The sequence below is a fragment of the Syngnathus floridae genome, chromosome 9 (genome assembly GCF_059516105.1).
Source record: "Syngnathus floridae isolate MCC-2025c chromosome 9, RoL_Sflo_1.0, whole genome shotgun sequence".
Classification (NCBI taxonomy): Eukaryota; Metazoa; Chordata; class Actinopteri; order Syngnathiformes; family Syngnathidae; genus Syngnathus; species Syngnathus floridae.
The window spans coordinates 6180317-6196298 of NC_142421.1; the positions used below are offsets into that span (position 1 = coordinate 6180317).

The 15982-nt window shown below is 39.3% G+C and overlaps 1 protein-coding gene across 1 annotated transcript; it reads right to left on the reverse strand.

The window, feature by feature from the left end:
- Positions 1–4277: 4277 nt before the first annotated feature.
- On the reverse strand, positions 4278–15398 carry rel (REL proto-oncogene, NF-kB subunit). Its single transcript, XM_088384644.1, has 11 exons — positions 15277–15398; positions 14907–14945; positions 13217–13356; positions 12960–13108; positions 12074–12165; positions 9614–9754; positions 8717–8821; positions 8366–8584; positions 8209–8274; positions 8033–8104; positions 4278–7112 (listed from the first exon to the last, which is right to left on the reverse strand). Exons 1-11 carry the CDS (start codon positions 15290–15292, stop codon positions 6244–6246), a joined length of 1908 nt encoding a protein of 635 aa, XP_088240770.1. The 5' UTR covers positions 15293–15398; the 3' UTR covers positions 4278–6243.
- Positions 15399–15982: the final 584 nt, after the last annotated feature.

The following is a 15982-nucleotide window of genomic DNA, read 5'->3' on the forward strand; positions in this document are numbered from 1 at the left end:
GGAGTATTTGCCAATATGTGTAGTACAAGTAGTCTGTATTTTTTGTCTCATTTCCTTCCATGCTGCACTCCGGGGAGAGGTGTAAACATGAAATGTGCTGCAACATTTTTCCCAGCAGAGGGTGCTATTGTGAAGAAAATGAAGATGATTATGATGAGATAGATAGATAGATAGATAGATAGATAGATAGATAGATAGATAGATAGATAGATAGATAGATAGATAGATAGATAGATAGATAGATAGATAGATAGATAGATAGATAGATAGATAGATAGATAGATAGATAGATAGATAGATAGATAGATAGATAGATAGATAGATAGATAGATAGATAGATAGATAGATACTTTTTTGATTCCAGAGGGGAAATTCGTGTTAATGAATGTTTTTACATTTTTTTTTACTGTAGTAATTTTTTTTCACCCCAAAGAATGTATAAAAAAAAAAAAAATTCAAAAACCTTTTTTTTTCTGGGTCTCAGGACGACATAGGTAATTATGAGTTAAGTTGTTTCAATCATCTCTGACAAAACAGCTACTCTGAGGGGCAAATATGAACTCCTGTTTAGAAGTTTGATATGCACAGTCGCACTTCTTCAGTGCAAGCCTGCAAGGTGGGATGCAACATTCCTCCGCCCGCATCTCAATGACGTCACATACGACTGTCACAGTTCGGTCTGCATAGATTTCTCATACATAGATCAAGTACCAAGTGACATTGAAGAACCCTTTAAAAGAGGTTTAAATGTAATCTCAACAAGAAGTAGAAAAACACAGATTAAGATGTATTTGGTAAGTAACAAGAGCATGGTGCAGTTATGCTCCACAATATTTGTACAATTACTGCAAGCGTGAAGTCATCCGTTCAGGTCATTTAGGGCATTGAATTGATCTTGAGTCGTTAATAACTTGGCAATTATATCCGTGACAGTTTATTTAAGATAACAATGATGCGTTATAAACCTATTATGTACAATGCTGTTGATAAGCATAATTCATATGCATTATTACTATAACTATGCAAAAGGTAAAATTGTGTTAAAATAAATAAATGTCAATGCCTGTACTTCTGCACTTAACTATAAATTTCCAATAATTACAATCCCTCCAAATGTATTGGATCAGGAATTCCTTTTTTTTTTGTTATATACAAATATAAATATTTGTTATATAAAGGCAAACATCAGAAAAAAATTCTGAATGACAGCTTTCATCTATCTAGACACCCCACTTTTCCAGTTGCTAAAAGTATTGGGACAGACATTATCATTATTACCATGAAATAAAAGTTTTACTTCTAATCTTTGATGAGAAACCCAAATGTTTACAATATCCAATAAAAACAAAGAATTGATATTGCTGTTCCAATATTTTTGGAGGCAACTGCAAAGCGTTCTAGTGACATTGTCGTGAAATTCCCCTACGGCGCGGTGAATAGTAAAGCAAAGTGACAGTGACATTGACACCCGACTGAGGTGTGTGAGGAGGCGGCAGGTATGAAGAGAGCTTTTCCGAAACGCCATTAAGTGATGAGGTGCATCTTGTGGTTTGACCAAACAAGCTGAGTGACGACGACGCTGTTGAGCGGGCGTGTGCGCAGAGCCGTCACAGCAGCTTTGTGGCGGGGTGGGTGGACTGCATCAAATGTCTATGTGGTCCAACTAGTGTAGGCGTGTGAAAGTTTGGCTGTCATTTGTGAGATGATGCTGTCATTATCCTGGGAATAGAAAGTATTGGCTTGTGATGTCAAAGAGTGTGGGAAGATGCTTGGGTTGATTCTTGGACCTGGTATTTGGGGTTCATGCAAAAGGCCCGAGACCTTTTGCACTGTAGTGATTTATGAAGGTCAAAGACAATTAGACGACTTGCATTTTACCAGACATTTTACGTCAAGTCGACAAGTTTTCTTAGTTCTTTGATCAGACCCATTTCAGATTTTTTCATGACTCCTGTTATATTTATTGCATGACTTTCGCCTACTTGGTTATTTATCTTTTTTTCTTTTAATTAATAAGTTCAATATTTTGGATTTCCGGTCATAAGCCTTGACAAGCAGCTGAGTTATGTTTGAAATCTGTGCCGAACAAATCATGTGAGTGAATCCCTGTGACGACCCCAACCTTAAAGTCACAACAGCAATAATTTTGCACGGCCGTTTTGACTTTACCACATCTACAAAATACAAATGGCACGGCCGCTGTTGATTTTAAAAATCAAACGTGACCTTTGAGCATAAAAGCCCGTCACTGCACTACATGCGCATGAGGATCATCAAACTTGAGATTCTCATACTATTGCATTTCAATGAAACCAACTTTGATTCTGGTTGGAAAAATAGAGTGAGGCACGTTACTGCATGTGTCAGTATAATTTGCACACATAATCACTAAGCACTATGTCTACATGCATGTGCATGCCCACTCTGGTGTTGTTTGTGATATGAAAATGAAGCATTCCTGCTCATTCATCCTCTCTGGCAGGTCCGGGCTATCATAGCAATTGCTGCTGATGAGCTGTCCAGAGTACTGGTCATGTGACAGTTTGGTGCATTAAATAATATAAGATTATCCTTTATTTGTCCCACATTGGGAAATTAGTTTCAACATTAATTTTTAGTTTTTTTTAATAATATTAGGGGAGACTAGTTTTTTTTCCACATACTTTTTGAGATGTCCTGGTCATGTGACAATTTGGTGCATTAAATAATATGATATTCCTTTATTCGTCCCACATGGGGAAATTTGTTTCAACATTAATTTTTAATTTTTATAATACTAGAGGAGACTATTTTTTCCCCCCCACATACTTTTGAGATGTCCTATGTACTTTGTGGGTGATCACGGAATGCACCTACCGTTGTGCGTTTGTTAATTTTATTTTTCTTGAGCACAAGTTTTACCAAGCAACAAAAGTGTACCGACACATATTGTCGAATTCATAATGTTGGTGGAATTTTCCTTGCTCTGTGAGTTACTTTTTAAAGCAAGAGTCCAACTGTTAGACTATAATTGCTATAATTAAAATGTACTGCAAAAACTTTGTAAAATGTGTCACTGAGATTATGTTATCTAAGTGAGTGACGTGACGTAAAAGATGAAGGTTTGAGAACTGGGCATCCTTCCATCAGTGAGGTTCCAAATAATTAAATCAGAGCAAAATGTTATTTGTACACACACACAATGAAAAGGTTTACATGTCATGACAGAAAAAAATAATTATCCATGATACAATGTTGAAAACAAAACAAAATTACATGCATGAAATCTCATTTGCAACAAACTCAGAAAATTAAAAAGCAGTTTCCATCTTTGACTTCTTGAGCTGATGCATTGTTTCACTCTTGCCAATTGACATTTGCAAATCCGACTTTGGCGTTTTGTTTTGAGTTTGCATTTGACATACTCTGTAATACAGAATCTTGTTTACAATTGTCCGTTTGTGTTTAAATCTGGCAACCCTAGAAACACCTTGAGATACAGCTTTCAACATCTTTCAGTTCATTAGCGCCAACACAACTGCCATGGCCGTGTTTGGAAAAAAACAAGTTAATAACTACTGTAATTAGATTAGATAACGCCAAAATGAAATGCATTGTTTGCTTGATTGTGTGTGACAGGTAGGGGAGGCTGACAGGCTTCGTAAGTAAAAAGTCATGGAACTAAAACCAGATGAAGCGGGCTTGACGGGAACTTGGTGGCCCAACTGGTCCAGCGTGTGTTTTTCCACTACGATGTTGATAACGTGATGGTGTAGCAGTGAGCGAGACTCAGAGACAAACATTCCTTACATTTGCATCCATCATCATTAACATGAACACGTGCGTTCGTATGGAGTACTCAAAGTGGGAAAACAGAAGAAAGTGAAGACTGAATATGACAATACTGCAGGAGAGTCATTGGAGGAACCAGTCTTGGCATCCTTCTTGTTGACATTCATGAAGAAAGGAGAGAAAAAGATCCCAAACCTGTTTTATGGATTACGTAAAAAATAGGCCAGTGGGACAACATAAAATAAACTCCCGCCCATAAATTACGGTTAGATAATCCAATGAGTAATTATTCGTGTGGGAACCCAATTATAGCTAACTAGTCAGCACATTCTGAGATCTTCAAGGCCCCTTAGAAAAGCATCATTCTCCATTTGTCATTGTCAAAGGTGTGTTAAGGAATCATTAAAGTTTATGCAATAGGAATGACGGCGATTTAGGCTGTCTAGTTTCGTAACAATTCCAGAAACATCGCTTTCATCACAACATGACGCACTTTACAATGTGTCGGATTTCGAGTTATCTTTATTGTCATGGAAATTCTATATTTTGAACAATGTGGTGGAAGATTTCTGTGCATCGTGGCTTAATTGTGCTGTAACTACAAATTGAAAGATCTTTATTTATTTTGTTTGGCAATAATCAGAGGTACTTTGAACAGCGCCAGGTAAGTGCGACTCATAGTAGAAAAACGAGCTCCTTGAGTAGAAGCACCTTGGGCTCAATCCAAACTGCAGCAACGTTTTTACTTTCTGGATTTTCCATCTCTGGTAGAAAGTGACGAAAGATGTCGAACAACATTGTTTATTAAAAATGGATCCTGCTGCAAACACCCTCCAAACAACCCACGGAAAATATCATCGTCAGCAGTTCATCTTAAAGACATACAAGGAAGTATGAAACATAATGAGCAAGGCTACAGATGATAAAGCAGTTGTGCACAATCACAAGTGCTTGTCATTAACTACCCCCCCCACAAAAAAAGCCTGAGCTGAAAGACTAAAACAAATAGATATTTACATTTCTATCAGTCAAACATCTGTTTGGCTCTGAGAATAACACGTGATCACTGGTGTGACATAGTCATTACTGAGGAAAGTCACAACTTTGCGTGCTTCCTCCAACTTCCTCATTGGAAATTTTAGTACTTTGTCAATTCATTAGCCCTTCAGCAAGTAATGAATTAAAGCGAAAATGACAACAAATGCTGCTCGAATGAAAAAAAGAATGGACAAAAATAGAAATGCACCTGCGCAATATGTGACATTCCTTTACAAAGCAATTCAAAAGGCCACAGTAAAATGAAAAATCCCAACAATCAAACCTTCAATGCAATAACGATACATTTGCACTTTTTATCGCAACAAGGAATGAATCATGGCAAGGGGGGGGGGGGGGAACCCTGGGGTGGACCCCTCAAAGCACATTCATGCATCCAACCATCCACTATTGCGCTTATCTTGTTATGGATCGCAGGGAGGCAGAGCTTTATCTTGTTGCAGGACACAAACAAAAACAGACAACTACTCACACTCATATTCTCACTGTCACTGAGTGGAAACGGAACCCACACGGCCTGTACCAAAGTAAGGCAAGTATACCACTAACCCACTTATATATCCTCTGCGAGCTTTTTTTAGTTGTCATCACAATCTTTGAATTGAATTCTTTTATTGTCACTGTTAACGCAGTGCTAACTGTGAAAATCAGTTTGGCAGCTCCTCATGGCAGGTCATGCACATATAAAATATAAAATACAGATAAAATGCAATCTTAGGTCAGTTTTCGCAAGGGATGAGCAGGGGTGGGGTGATGATTTTAACAGCCTGATAAAAAAAAGCTGTTGCTCAATCTTGAGAAGTTCTCGATTTTAAAAAGCCGTCTCAAAAAAAGTCTGCGCTTGGCGGCCGCCGAATCCCCAGGGGGAATCGTGTTCCAGAGAATCAAGTTCTTTAGCGGGCAGAAGGTGTTTACTGCGACCGACAACAGTTTCGCTCTGCTGTATTGCACAAGAGTACTAAAAATGTTACAAGAAAAGTTACAAAACTGCAAACAGCTGAGGAGCGCCGGGCCGCTGCGTCTGTGCGCACCGCCATCTTGCTCCGCCAATCCTAAGTGTTGCTTTGGTTTACGTGAAAGAAAGATGACAGCAAGAAAAAAACGGTACTGGAACTGCAATATTTCCAGTGAAAAACGGCCTAAAACAGAACATAATTACTCATGACCTGTTGAAAATCATCGAGTCTTGTACCATGTAAAGATTTGCATTACTGTATGGCATGAAATCATTGCTCACTAATGAACCACGGTACGAACGATTGTGTTCACCCGCTGATGTAATCCACAATACATTCCACGCCAAAATAAATGCCCAGTTGGCATTGCAGGAATATTATCAGTTTCAGTTTGTCAATATTCAATGCAACATGAGATGATTTTTTTTTTTTTTTTTTTAGTTAATGTCATTCCTTGCGGTCACTGCTTTGAGGAATGACTTGCCTTGGGTCTGATATACTCATCCAAAGTCGAAAAGTGACTCTCGGAAGTCATGTGGTTAGTAGAATAAGGGTCTTTAACGTTTGGTTGGACCAGGTGAGGTTTCCATCCACCGTCTTGCCTTAAAACATTCACATTGGCGCAGTTGTTCATAGAACGAGGGAGAAGGTTGGTGTACGTGTTTGCGTGGGCTTCTCGAGGAAACGGCATCATGGGCTCTTGCTTGACCGAGATGTGAGACTCTTGCTTCAGTTGGAACCCAGTCTGAGGTTCTCTTCCTACTTGGCCCTTCATAAATTCATTCCTTTCCAACCCTTCCAAGAGTGGGAAAGCTCCCAGCCCCTGAGCACTCTTTTCTGAAGGAGCAACAGCGTTCTCCAATGTGTCCTGAAACGCATTCAGGGCACCTAAATTGTTCCATACATTTTGGAAGCCCGGGGTCTGGCTCCCAAGGTGGTTCTGGACCCGATTATTGAAGGAAGGACTCGCCCCCTGGTGCTGCGAACGGAAGAGCGCGTGGGACTCAGGCTGGCGCATCGCAGGAACTTGAAGACCTGGGTCCAAGCATTGCAAGTCGCTCATGGAGAGCTCAGGGAGGACATTGCTTTCACCGGGGAACCCAGAAGTATGGTTTTGATGCTGCGGCTGAGCGCTCTTGGGCTGGGGCAGATTGCTCATGACATTAGAAGGATTGATGGCGGATGTCTCCATCGGAAGTACTTGATTGGAGTTTGTCCAGGTATGGCTGACATTTGCATGGTAGGGTTGGTTGAACACAGGTTGCTGCTGCTGCTGCTGCTGCTGCTGCTGCATCAGAGATGGAGGCTGCCTGTGGAACATGTTGTGGTCTGCAAAACAGAAAAGTGACTTCTAATACATAGCACTAGAAACAGCGTGAATGCGGATTGAATGTTCGTTTTTACATAATAAAACACACCAAAAAAAAAAATCTAAGGCTCTTTGGTCGGGCAAAGCAAAATTTGTTACAGCCAACCTTAACAAGAAAACATATCTGTAGCGAGCAGCACAAATGTAATCAGCATCGAGATAAAGATTTTTGAAAACATACACAACAGTATGGTATTGTTAGGTACACTTGTATATTTTGGCAGTGGTAAATTCTTGGCAGCCAGTGCACTGACCTTGCAACTGTCAGATTACAGATTGTTTACCGTCACAGTTTTATGGAATTATTGTCCTTCTGTTACAACGTTGATATCAATGTGCGGACCAGCCCTGGCCTTGGTCCCGCAGGTGTCAGGGAGTCAAGTTTACTTAACATTCTGTCTGTTATCTTGGATTAAATACTAAACGACATGTTGTTTGGCATTCTTTGGTCTCATTTTATGCACAAGAAAATTAAATACATATTTGGAACGGGTGATTGGAGTATTTTGCTCAGGCAACTCAGTTACCTGATATAATTGTTGGAATTTGGAAGTGAAAACAATTGCGCGTAACTATTTGGAACAAACAAAACTAATTATAATGGAGAACGGTAACAGCAGTGCAGTGTCAGTAAGTCATTTTGGTTAACCTTGGAACTAGTCTGTTTTGTAAGATGATCGTCATTTTGCCTCAGGTGACATTTCTGTGGCAACTAACAACATACTGTAAGTCTAGTAGTCACTCAGGCACTTTTTTTTTTTACTGGCTGCCCAAATGTTAAGGAGATCATGGCGATAGAAGGCCACCAAATATTAAAAACTCTCAGGACATCTTAAATCCCTGAGCCTCTTGTAAGGCTGTTTTTCCTGAAATACTGTACCTTGCATATGATTCCCGGTATTTTGTGGCACTGCCCTTTGCTTACTCATAGGCAGGGCAGAAAAGGGCACAGCTAGAAAAATGCAGAAACATCTCTGTTACATTTATGTATTTATAATGCATGTACTCACTTTGGATGTCAACATAAGATCATGTGTCGTCAGTGGCAAATCTTACCTGAAAATCCCCACATCTTCATTAAGTTCTCTCTGCTACGTTTCTTTTTATTATTGCCATAAGGGTCTAAACAAAAGAAGCAGAAAATATGGATTGTAATAAATGTTGTGCGGCTTCTTCTACAAATGGCGGCCATCGTCGGGTGCATACTGCTAACCTTTGTCATCAGGAAGGTATCGGAAGGCCAGAGGCTCGCTGACTTCCACATCAGACGGTCGACGTAGCTGCATGTGTACCGTCACCGACTCGGTGATCGAGGTGTTGTAAAAAGGCGGCGTCCGAAAGACGATGGCCACTTGACGATGAACGTCGGCTTGAGAGAATGAGCCTTTGGCCTCCCAACCGTCAGAGGAGAAAAATCGCACTTCTATGTCATCTAAAGAAAAGAGGGAACCAGAAAATGAAATGCAAAAAGTGGCCCTTCAAATAATTACTGAACAAGAAATAAAAAAAACTAAATCACAAACACAGAAAGAAACATGACAATAGACATTTCACACCAATGTACCTTTTTGCACTTTATCACAAAGCAGGAAGATCTCATCTCCTCCCTTGACAGAGCCACTGTTGCTGTTGATCCGGCAGATCTTCAACTCCGCCGTGTTTGGGGCCCCTGTTGTTTTAAACACGTGGAAGAGAATCGCAGGTAAACACAATGGAGTGAGACGAAAACAAACAAAAAAACAGAAAAGTTGAGTCACATGTCTGTTGTCAGACGAGGAAGTACTCCTTGGTAACACTCTTGTTTGAGGGTTAGTGTGTATACAGTATACAACTTCCTCTTTCTCAGTGTGTACGTGCGTGTGTGATAAACACTGAATTAGTTCACGAGTGACTGAAGCATTTATAACAGTTCTGAGGAATAATTCTTGCTGTTGCAAATGCAGCTGAACAAACAGTGCAGTGTATTATCAGAGGCATTCCTGTGCTCCAAATAAATGGGATGCTATTTTTCTTTCTTTTTACAATTGCCCAAAGGGCATCTATAACACTGTAACATTTTGCAAAAACATACTGAACAGTCAAACAGAACACTGAAACATGGATGGAAATATTAGATGATTAAGGCACAAATGAATGAATTAAGGTGCAAAGAGACTCACTTGAGCGTCATTGTTTGTCAATGAATTCAACATTTTAATATTAACAGCTGTTAATGATGCACTAGCATAACTGTTATTAATGATAATAATAATAATAATAAATCTAAATAAAAAAAAGTATGAATAGAAGATATATTATATATAATATATATATTATAATATATATATTATTATTCTGTATGATTATAAATAAAAATAATAATTCTAAAACACTGTCCAGGTACTACAGTATTTTGTGAGATATTTTGAGCCGGCAATTTAATCAAATTTAAATGTAATCTAATTAAACAAAAATGACTCACTGTTGTCATAGATAGGGTTGCTGACTACAGTGTTGAGGGCTCGAGTGTAGTGGCTGTTTTCATCTTGCAGGAAAACCTGTATGCACAAGCGGACCACGTTCAAGTCGTACTCTTCTGTCTGCAGCAGCTGCTCTTGAGGCACTGTGGTCACACACATGCACAATTACAAAGATGCTTGTTACTATCATTTGAAAAACAACACAGGTCTGGCAAATAGCGAGCTCATATATACGTGGATTAAATAAAATCATAAAAGCGGAATGTTCGGCCAAGACTGAGATATGCCCAAACAATAGCTTTCACCTCCCCACCTACAATTTGTCGCCACAGTGATGCTGAGCAACGTCACAGCAGAGTGGAAAGAAGGGTGTGCGTGAGCGTGTGCCTGTGTGCGTGTATAACCGAGAGCTGAGACTCCCAATGCGAGTGCCCAGAATGGCTGGTGACGTGTGTGAAAGTAATGTAGTGGGGCCAGAAAGCGTGTTAGTGAGTCTTTGACTGGGGTGGCTCTTATGTACGTATGAGATGGAAAGATGGCTTAAGTGGCATAATAGCTTGTTGGGTGTTTCCCTCTCTCCTCAAACAATACCAAACTGGCATCATCTGTGAACAGACAAGACACTGCTATTTCGGGCTCACTATTGAATATTTTTAGAATCCATTATCCATCCTCATGATGTGACTCTTTGCGGTAACAAAGTAAAAAATGCGGCTCTTCGTCTCTGACCGGTTGGCCACTCCCTGCTCTAAATGATGACTCGATAATTAAAATACAATAATTTGATAATTGATAATCTGTCGATTAATTGTGACACCTGTACTGCTATTAGACACTTTCTCGTGTCTGTCAGAACCGTGTGTCCGGATGAAAAGAGAGAGGAAGTAATGCCCTCTGATGGAGGAAGAAGTCAAGTTTCAGAGCAGAAGTTAGCTGATGAGAGAGAGGGATACACATTACACAAACTGTGGCAATACAGTACTGCATTAAGTGAAATCGACTGGTGCCACTTCTGTATTCATCTGCATGCAACTGAAACTCTTAGCTAGCATTCGTGGCTGATAGTTGGAAGGGGTGACAGCCCATTTATCAAAACAGACAACAAAATAAGCTTTATAACAACTGCCATGATGCCCTTGCACTGTTTACATCCATCTTAACCTGTCAGGTGAGGCCAGTCCTGAAGTTCACAAACTCGTTTACTCCCCGTGTACTATTTTCCTAGTGAGGATCAAAACAATGACAAAAAAACAACAACGAGAGACCCGATGAATCCTCACCGGGATTTTAGGTCAGAGTTTGTCAGCGAAGCAAATAGTAAAGCAGGAGTGTTCCGAATTAAATCTCGTCTTGAAGCCATCTCCTCACAATTTTACAACTGCATGAAGAAAATGACCCAACCCTGCTTTCAACGTCAACGCTGATAAGCACCCTCAGTTAACGACTCCCTCCCCGTTTAATGAATTCTGCATTCCAAGGCCTCACGTTCTCTATGTGCTCAATTGAGTAACTGTGCCCAAGAATAGGGAAGTAGCCTAACGCTTGTTTGCACGACAGCACCGCTGTCTGCCTGCACAGATGGAAGAAACAGCGTTTCACGAGATACCTCAAATCAGACTTTTGGCGCGACGTGAGGAAAAATAGGTCAAGTTCTTTTGAAATGTTGAAATTGTTGCTGACAATGATAATTGTGTAAAAACATAATTACATATTAGAATAATCACAAAAGAAAAAAGATACTCGTCAAATAAAATGTGATTGGTCATTTGCTAATTGCCATTTGAATAGTTGCATGACTGCTGAGACACGAGCATACCTCTTTGAGCTCAATATACAGAAAAGCAAATGACATCACATACTAAGCATCCAGTCACGTGCCTTGCGTATTTGAGAACTAGTGATTAGTATATGCTGTGCTGCATCAAGCATGGTTAGATTCCTCATTTTGCTTCTTTACTTTGTATTTTGGCTTAGCAACAACATGGAAAAACAAAAAGAAGATTGCAGTTTGTCGTTTTCCATTCAGTTTCTATAGCGCGTGTACAAAATTCAACAGATGGACCTTTTCTTTTTACAACAAGAAAAAGAATAAGAACATTAATTTCAACATTTCTAAGCATTCATGCTCAATTTCCGAGGATGGTCATTGAAAACTTGGGAATGTAGTTTGATTGCCCTTAGGTGTAAATGTCTCGCTCAAAGCCAGCTGGGACAGGCCTTGGTACACCCGCGGCCCAAATTAGGGTAAGTGGTTTTGAAAATAAATACGTATATGGATGGAAACTTTAACATGGTCCCTAACGGAATAAACAGGAAGAGACCATCACTGCACAAGTGGGAGCAAAACCACACAACCAGACCCCCTCCTCTTATTTTTAAATCAATTTGATTCACTTACATGACAATGTTACTGAAGATTTCATCAAATAGCAATGAAAATACTGAGATGTCAAAGGACTCACCATTGAAGGGGTTCATCCCTCTGCTAATCCTTTGTAAAATGGCATCTTTGACCTCCCGCTTCTTCACGCACCGGATACCCAGATTCTGGAAACTGAAAGAATCAAAAAATATGACATGAACACCAAAACTAGATATACACAGAGATTGGAAAATATTTACTGTTGAAAAGTTGAAATTCTGAAAATTTGAACAATTTTCAATAAAAACTAACATACTAGTACTACTATTAACAAAAATAATTAAAAAAATAATAATAAAACTATGACAACTACTACTGTTTTTTTAATAAAGGTAATGAAATGATTAATCGATAATCAAAAACCACAATCAGTGAATTTAATAATGGATTAGTTGTCAATTATTCGCTTAATTGCTGCACTTCTACTGTACAGTGACGCAAAGAGTGAAAAGAAATAAATATAACATTTTTGATGGACTCTTCCTGGGAACTGAAACTTAGTCTTTGTGTAATCCTGCTCACAGCATCTGTCCCCTTATTTATAGTTTTACCGTGTGTCAAAATACCATAATAAATGATCACTTAACCAACAAAGCAGATTGTGGTGGGGTAACACACTTGAATAGTGCTTTCTGCAAATGTTTACTACTGCGAGGCTCATGAGAGGTATGCAAATCAGAAACATCAAAGTATCGAGACACAACAAATTCAAATTCACACAACCTCCGTTTTCCCTTTCTACCACCACACATACAGGCTGTATCAGTGATGTCACTCGGGGAATTCCCATGATGCTATGCTTTATTTTTTTGGTGTTTGTCAGCATGCATGTTTGTATATTTGTCATGCTTAACATATTACAACAAAATGGACTTATGGTGATAATGACTCAGCTGGCATATTTGCAGAGGTCACATAGAACTTACGCGATTACTTTGCGATCTGGCCCAAACTCGGCCTCATAGTAGCCATCTTTGCAGTCCTTGCCCACCAGATCATGAGGATGTGGCCTGTATGGCTCATTCTTCGTCACCAAATAAACACACACTTTACCCTTGCCATTGTAATTCAAAATCTGTGGAGGAAGAAGAGAGAATGGTTGGAAATGTTAATCACAAGCATGTGTAAATAAAGTCAGTCAGTGAGCTATAGAATAAAAAAGTTCATGAACACAGTTGGTCACCTGCAGACTGGGGTACGTCCTGTTGTTGTCCGTGCTTCTCTCACCGGGGATGCTGCCAGCCGAGCGACCTTCGCACTTGTAACGGAAGCGCATTCCTCTCATCCTGGGTTGCTCAAAGATGCGGATCGCGGGCTCGCCCACTAGAGAGGGAAGATGCTCCAAACAATCAGTGACCGCAAGTGCAGAGAATGCATGTAATCATTAGTGTGAAGGCACTTTTTTGTTCTGCTACTCCTTCCACATAATTCAACCGATTCACTCCATTCCACTTTTGACGTATTCCAAATATTCACGAGATAAGCGTGTAAAATTTTCTCATTCTGAAAATTTTCCGTTTTCGCAAAATAGAATGTTTTCCCCCCATTCACTCTTTATGGCACATTCAACATTTCACATTTACGTCGTTTCAGTTTGAAATTCACAACATTCAGCGCATTCAAATCACATTCGGGAAGATTTTCGACATTCCCAAGTTCATAAATTTCACGTTTTCACGTTTAAAATTTCCACAAAATTTTGTTTTTCACCTCTAATTTCTACATTTTTCAACCAATTCAACCCACTCCAACTTTAAACTGTTCATCTTTTGCCTACCTATTCCACAACTTCCCACTGACCAAAAGTTAAAAATGTTCAATTTTGAAATTCACACCAAATTCTCCAAAATTTCATTTTTCCCTTCCATTTTTCAACTAATTCAACCCGTTCTAACATCATTCTTCAGCAGTCCCCAAGTATTTATTCAGCTTCTTCTCCTTCACACGCAATCTCTCCAGAAATTGCATTTTCTAGTTTATTATGTGTTGGCGACACTAGTAACAACTTGTTGGTGACAAGTATGCAGATGACCGTTTTTTGGTTGGTGTGTGACTTTTTTAAAAACAAACTGTGGAATTGCAGTTTCCTCTTTTCAACTCTTTGGGCTCTGCTTCTACTACATTATTTGCTAAATTTTCAGCATCCGCCCTGTTGTTTCCAGTCATGCTTCTCTACTCTAACAGGGCCATAGATGAGTATTTGCTATCATGCAAAATACTATAATAACTTTCATTCATGTTAGCATGGCGTCTAAAATCATTCTCATCACAAAAAAACAACAATCCATAAATCATAGTGGGAGCACACTGCATGGACTGTTTATTGAATTCAACTCACGCGACGGCGTTGAGCATCACAAAACAGTCTCCTCATTAGCATATTTGGGATTAGCACTGCTTCTTAAACTAATATCGCGTGACTTTTCCCCACTGGGCCTGTGTGAGAGGAACGGGAAGTGAACCAGGAAGTTTCATGTGATGTGGACAAAAGTTCGATGTGACAGGTGCCCCAACCAGACCCAGATACACACACACTCTCTCTCTTTCGCTCTCTCACTCACTCCCTACACACAGACACACATATACATCAAGGATGTCAGTATAAAACAAGCCCTGTCACATTTCTAGCCTAACTGCAGGGTGTATTGTACTGCCAAATGGAAAAATGTGACGCTCAGAGATTCAAGTGATAATGTCAGTTCCAGGATAGATAGTTTGAGTCCCACCAGCTAAAAACAGCAATGGTTAACCAAGACAAGTCACTTGATTCTTTCCCTCAAAAGACAAATGGGGAAGTGAAAGTACACTGCTCTGCATTTTGTGATGCAGTTTGTCATTTTTTTGTGGTTCTTCCACTCTTGAATTGTACTTACTCAGATGTTGGTCGTCCTCAAGCATGGAGGGCAAAAGAGCTGGAAGAATAGAATCACAAAGGCAGAAAAATGTGGTAAACTATATTGATGGGTCTGCTGAATTTGACAAATACATTTGCAAAATAAACTACTGTAGCAATGACTTAACAGTGAAATAAAAGGTCATAGCTTCATAAAACTGAAAAAACAAACAAAACAAAAAATAATATAAATAAGTAATATAAATAAATAAGTAAGCACTGTAGTGTTGCCATTCTGGAGCCAGGCAACTGTAATGCAAATACAACATAAAGACTGTCATTCATTCATTAAATCTCACAGTTCAAATACTGTTTTTTGTCCAATAAATAAAAACAAGATTGCTACTCACCATCCATGATGCACATGCGAACAGTGTTGATTTGTCACACGCTTCTGACTTGCTCAGAGTGAGTGACAGAAGACTAGAATAGTGGAGTCGGTGAAGGAAGTGCCCGGGCGGAAATCCCCAACTAGAAAGGGCCAATCAGGAGCTTGTGAGTCACTCCAGAGATCTTACACACGATGAAGAAATCCCACTATCACCTCCACAGAATAAAAAATATTGTGTTGGTTGTTTTATTATTATTACCACAGGTTGAAATGGACGCGTAGTAACAGCGAGATGTATTTAAATTTTGTTTTGGCAGTATATGTGTTTGTGCAAGTGATGGAGAAAACAAACCTTTGACACCATTCTAAGGAAGCTAGTCTTTTCTGGCATTTACACATTAAGACTACTGAACGTATCTGTAGAGAGAGAGATGTGAATTGTTTAGGGAAATTCCTAATGTAAGACGCAACCTCAATTTTACACATTAATGAAGGGTCACTGTCACGCCAAGCAAAACCACTTTCAAACCATGAAAAAAAAAATGTGGCCAGTGTAAAAAAAAAAAAATTTGGAAACAAGACCTAAAATCATAACTGTAACTCTCAAACTGTAAATATTAGCAAATCGGTGTCAGAACTATTCTTGTACAATGACGCCACCTAGTGAAAGGAACAATGCAATCTTATAATAATGTAAATATGCAATAAGTATGGTCACAGCTGTC

Excerpts from the sequence above, each read along its gene's own strand:
- rel (XM_088384644.1), bottom strand. Across the intron at positions 8,822-9,613 it reads CAACCCTATCTATGACAACA|GGGCCCCAAACACGGCGGAG; the intron begins GTGAGTCATTTT and ends TTAAAACAACAG. Across the intron at positions 8,105-8,208 it reads GAAGATGTGGGGATTTTCAG|CTGTGCCCTTTTCTGCCCTG; the intron begins GTAAGATTTGCC and ends GCATTTTTCTAG.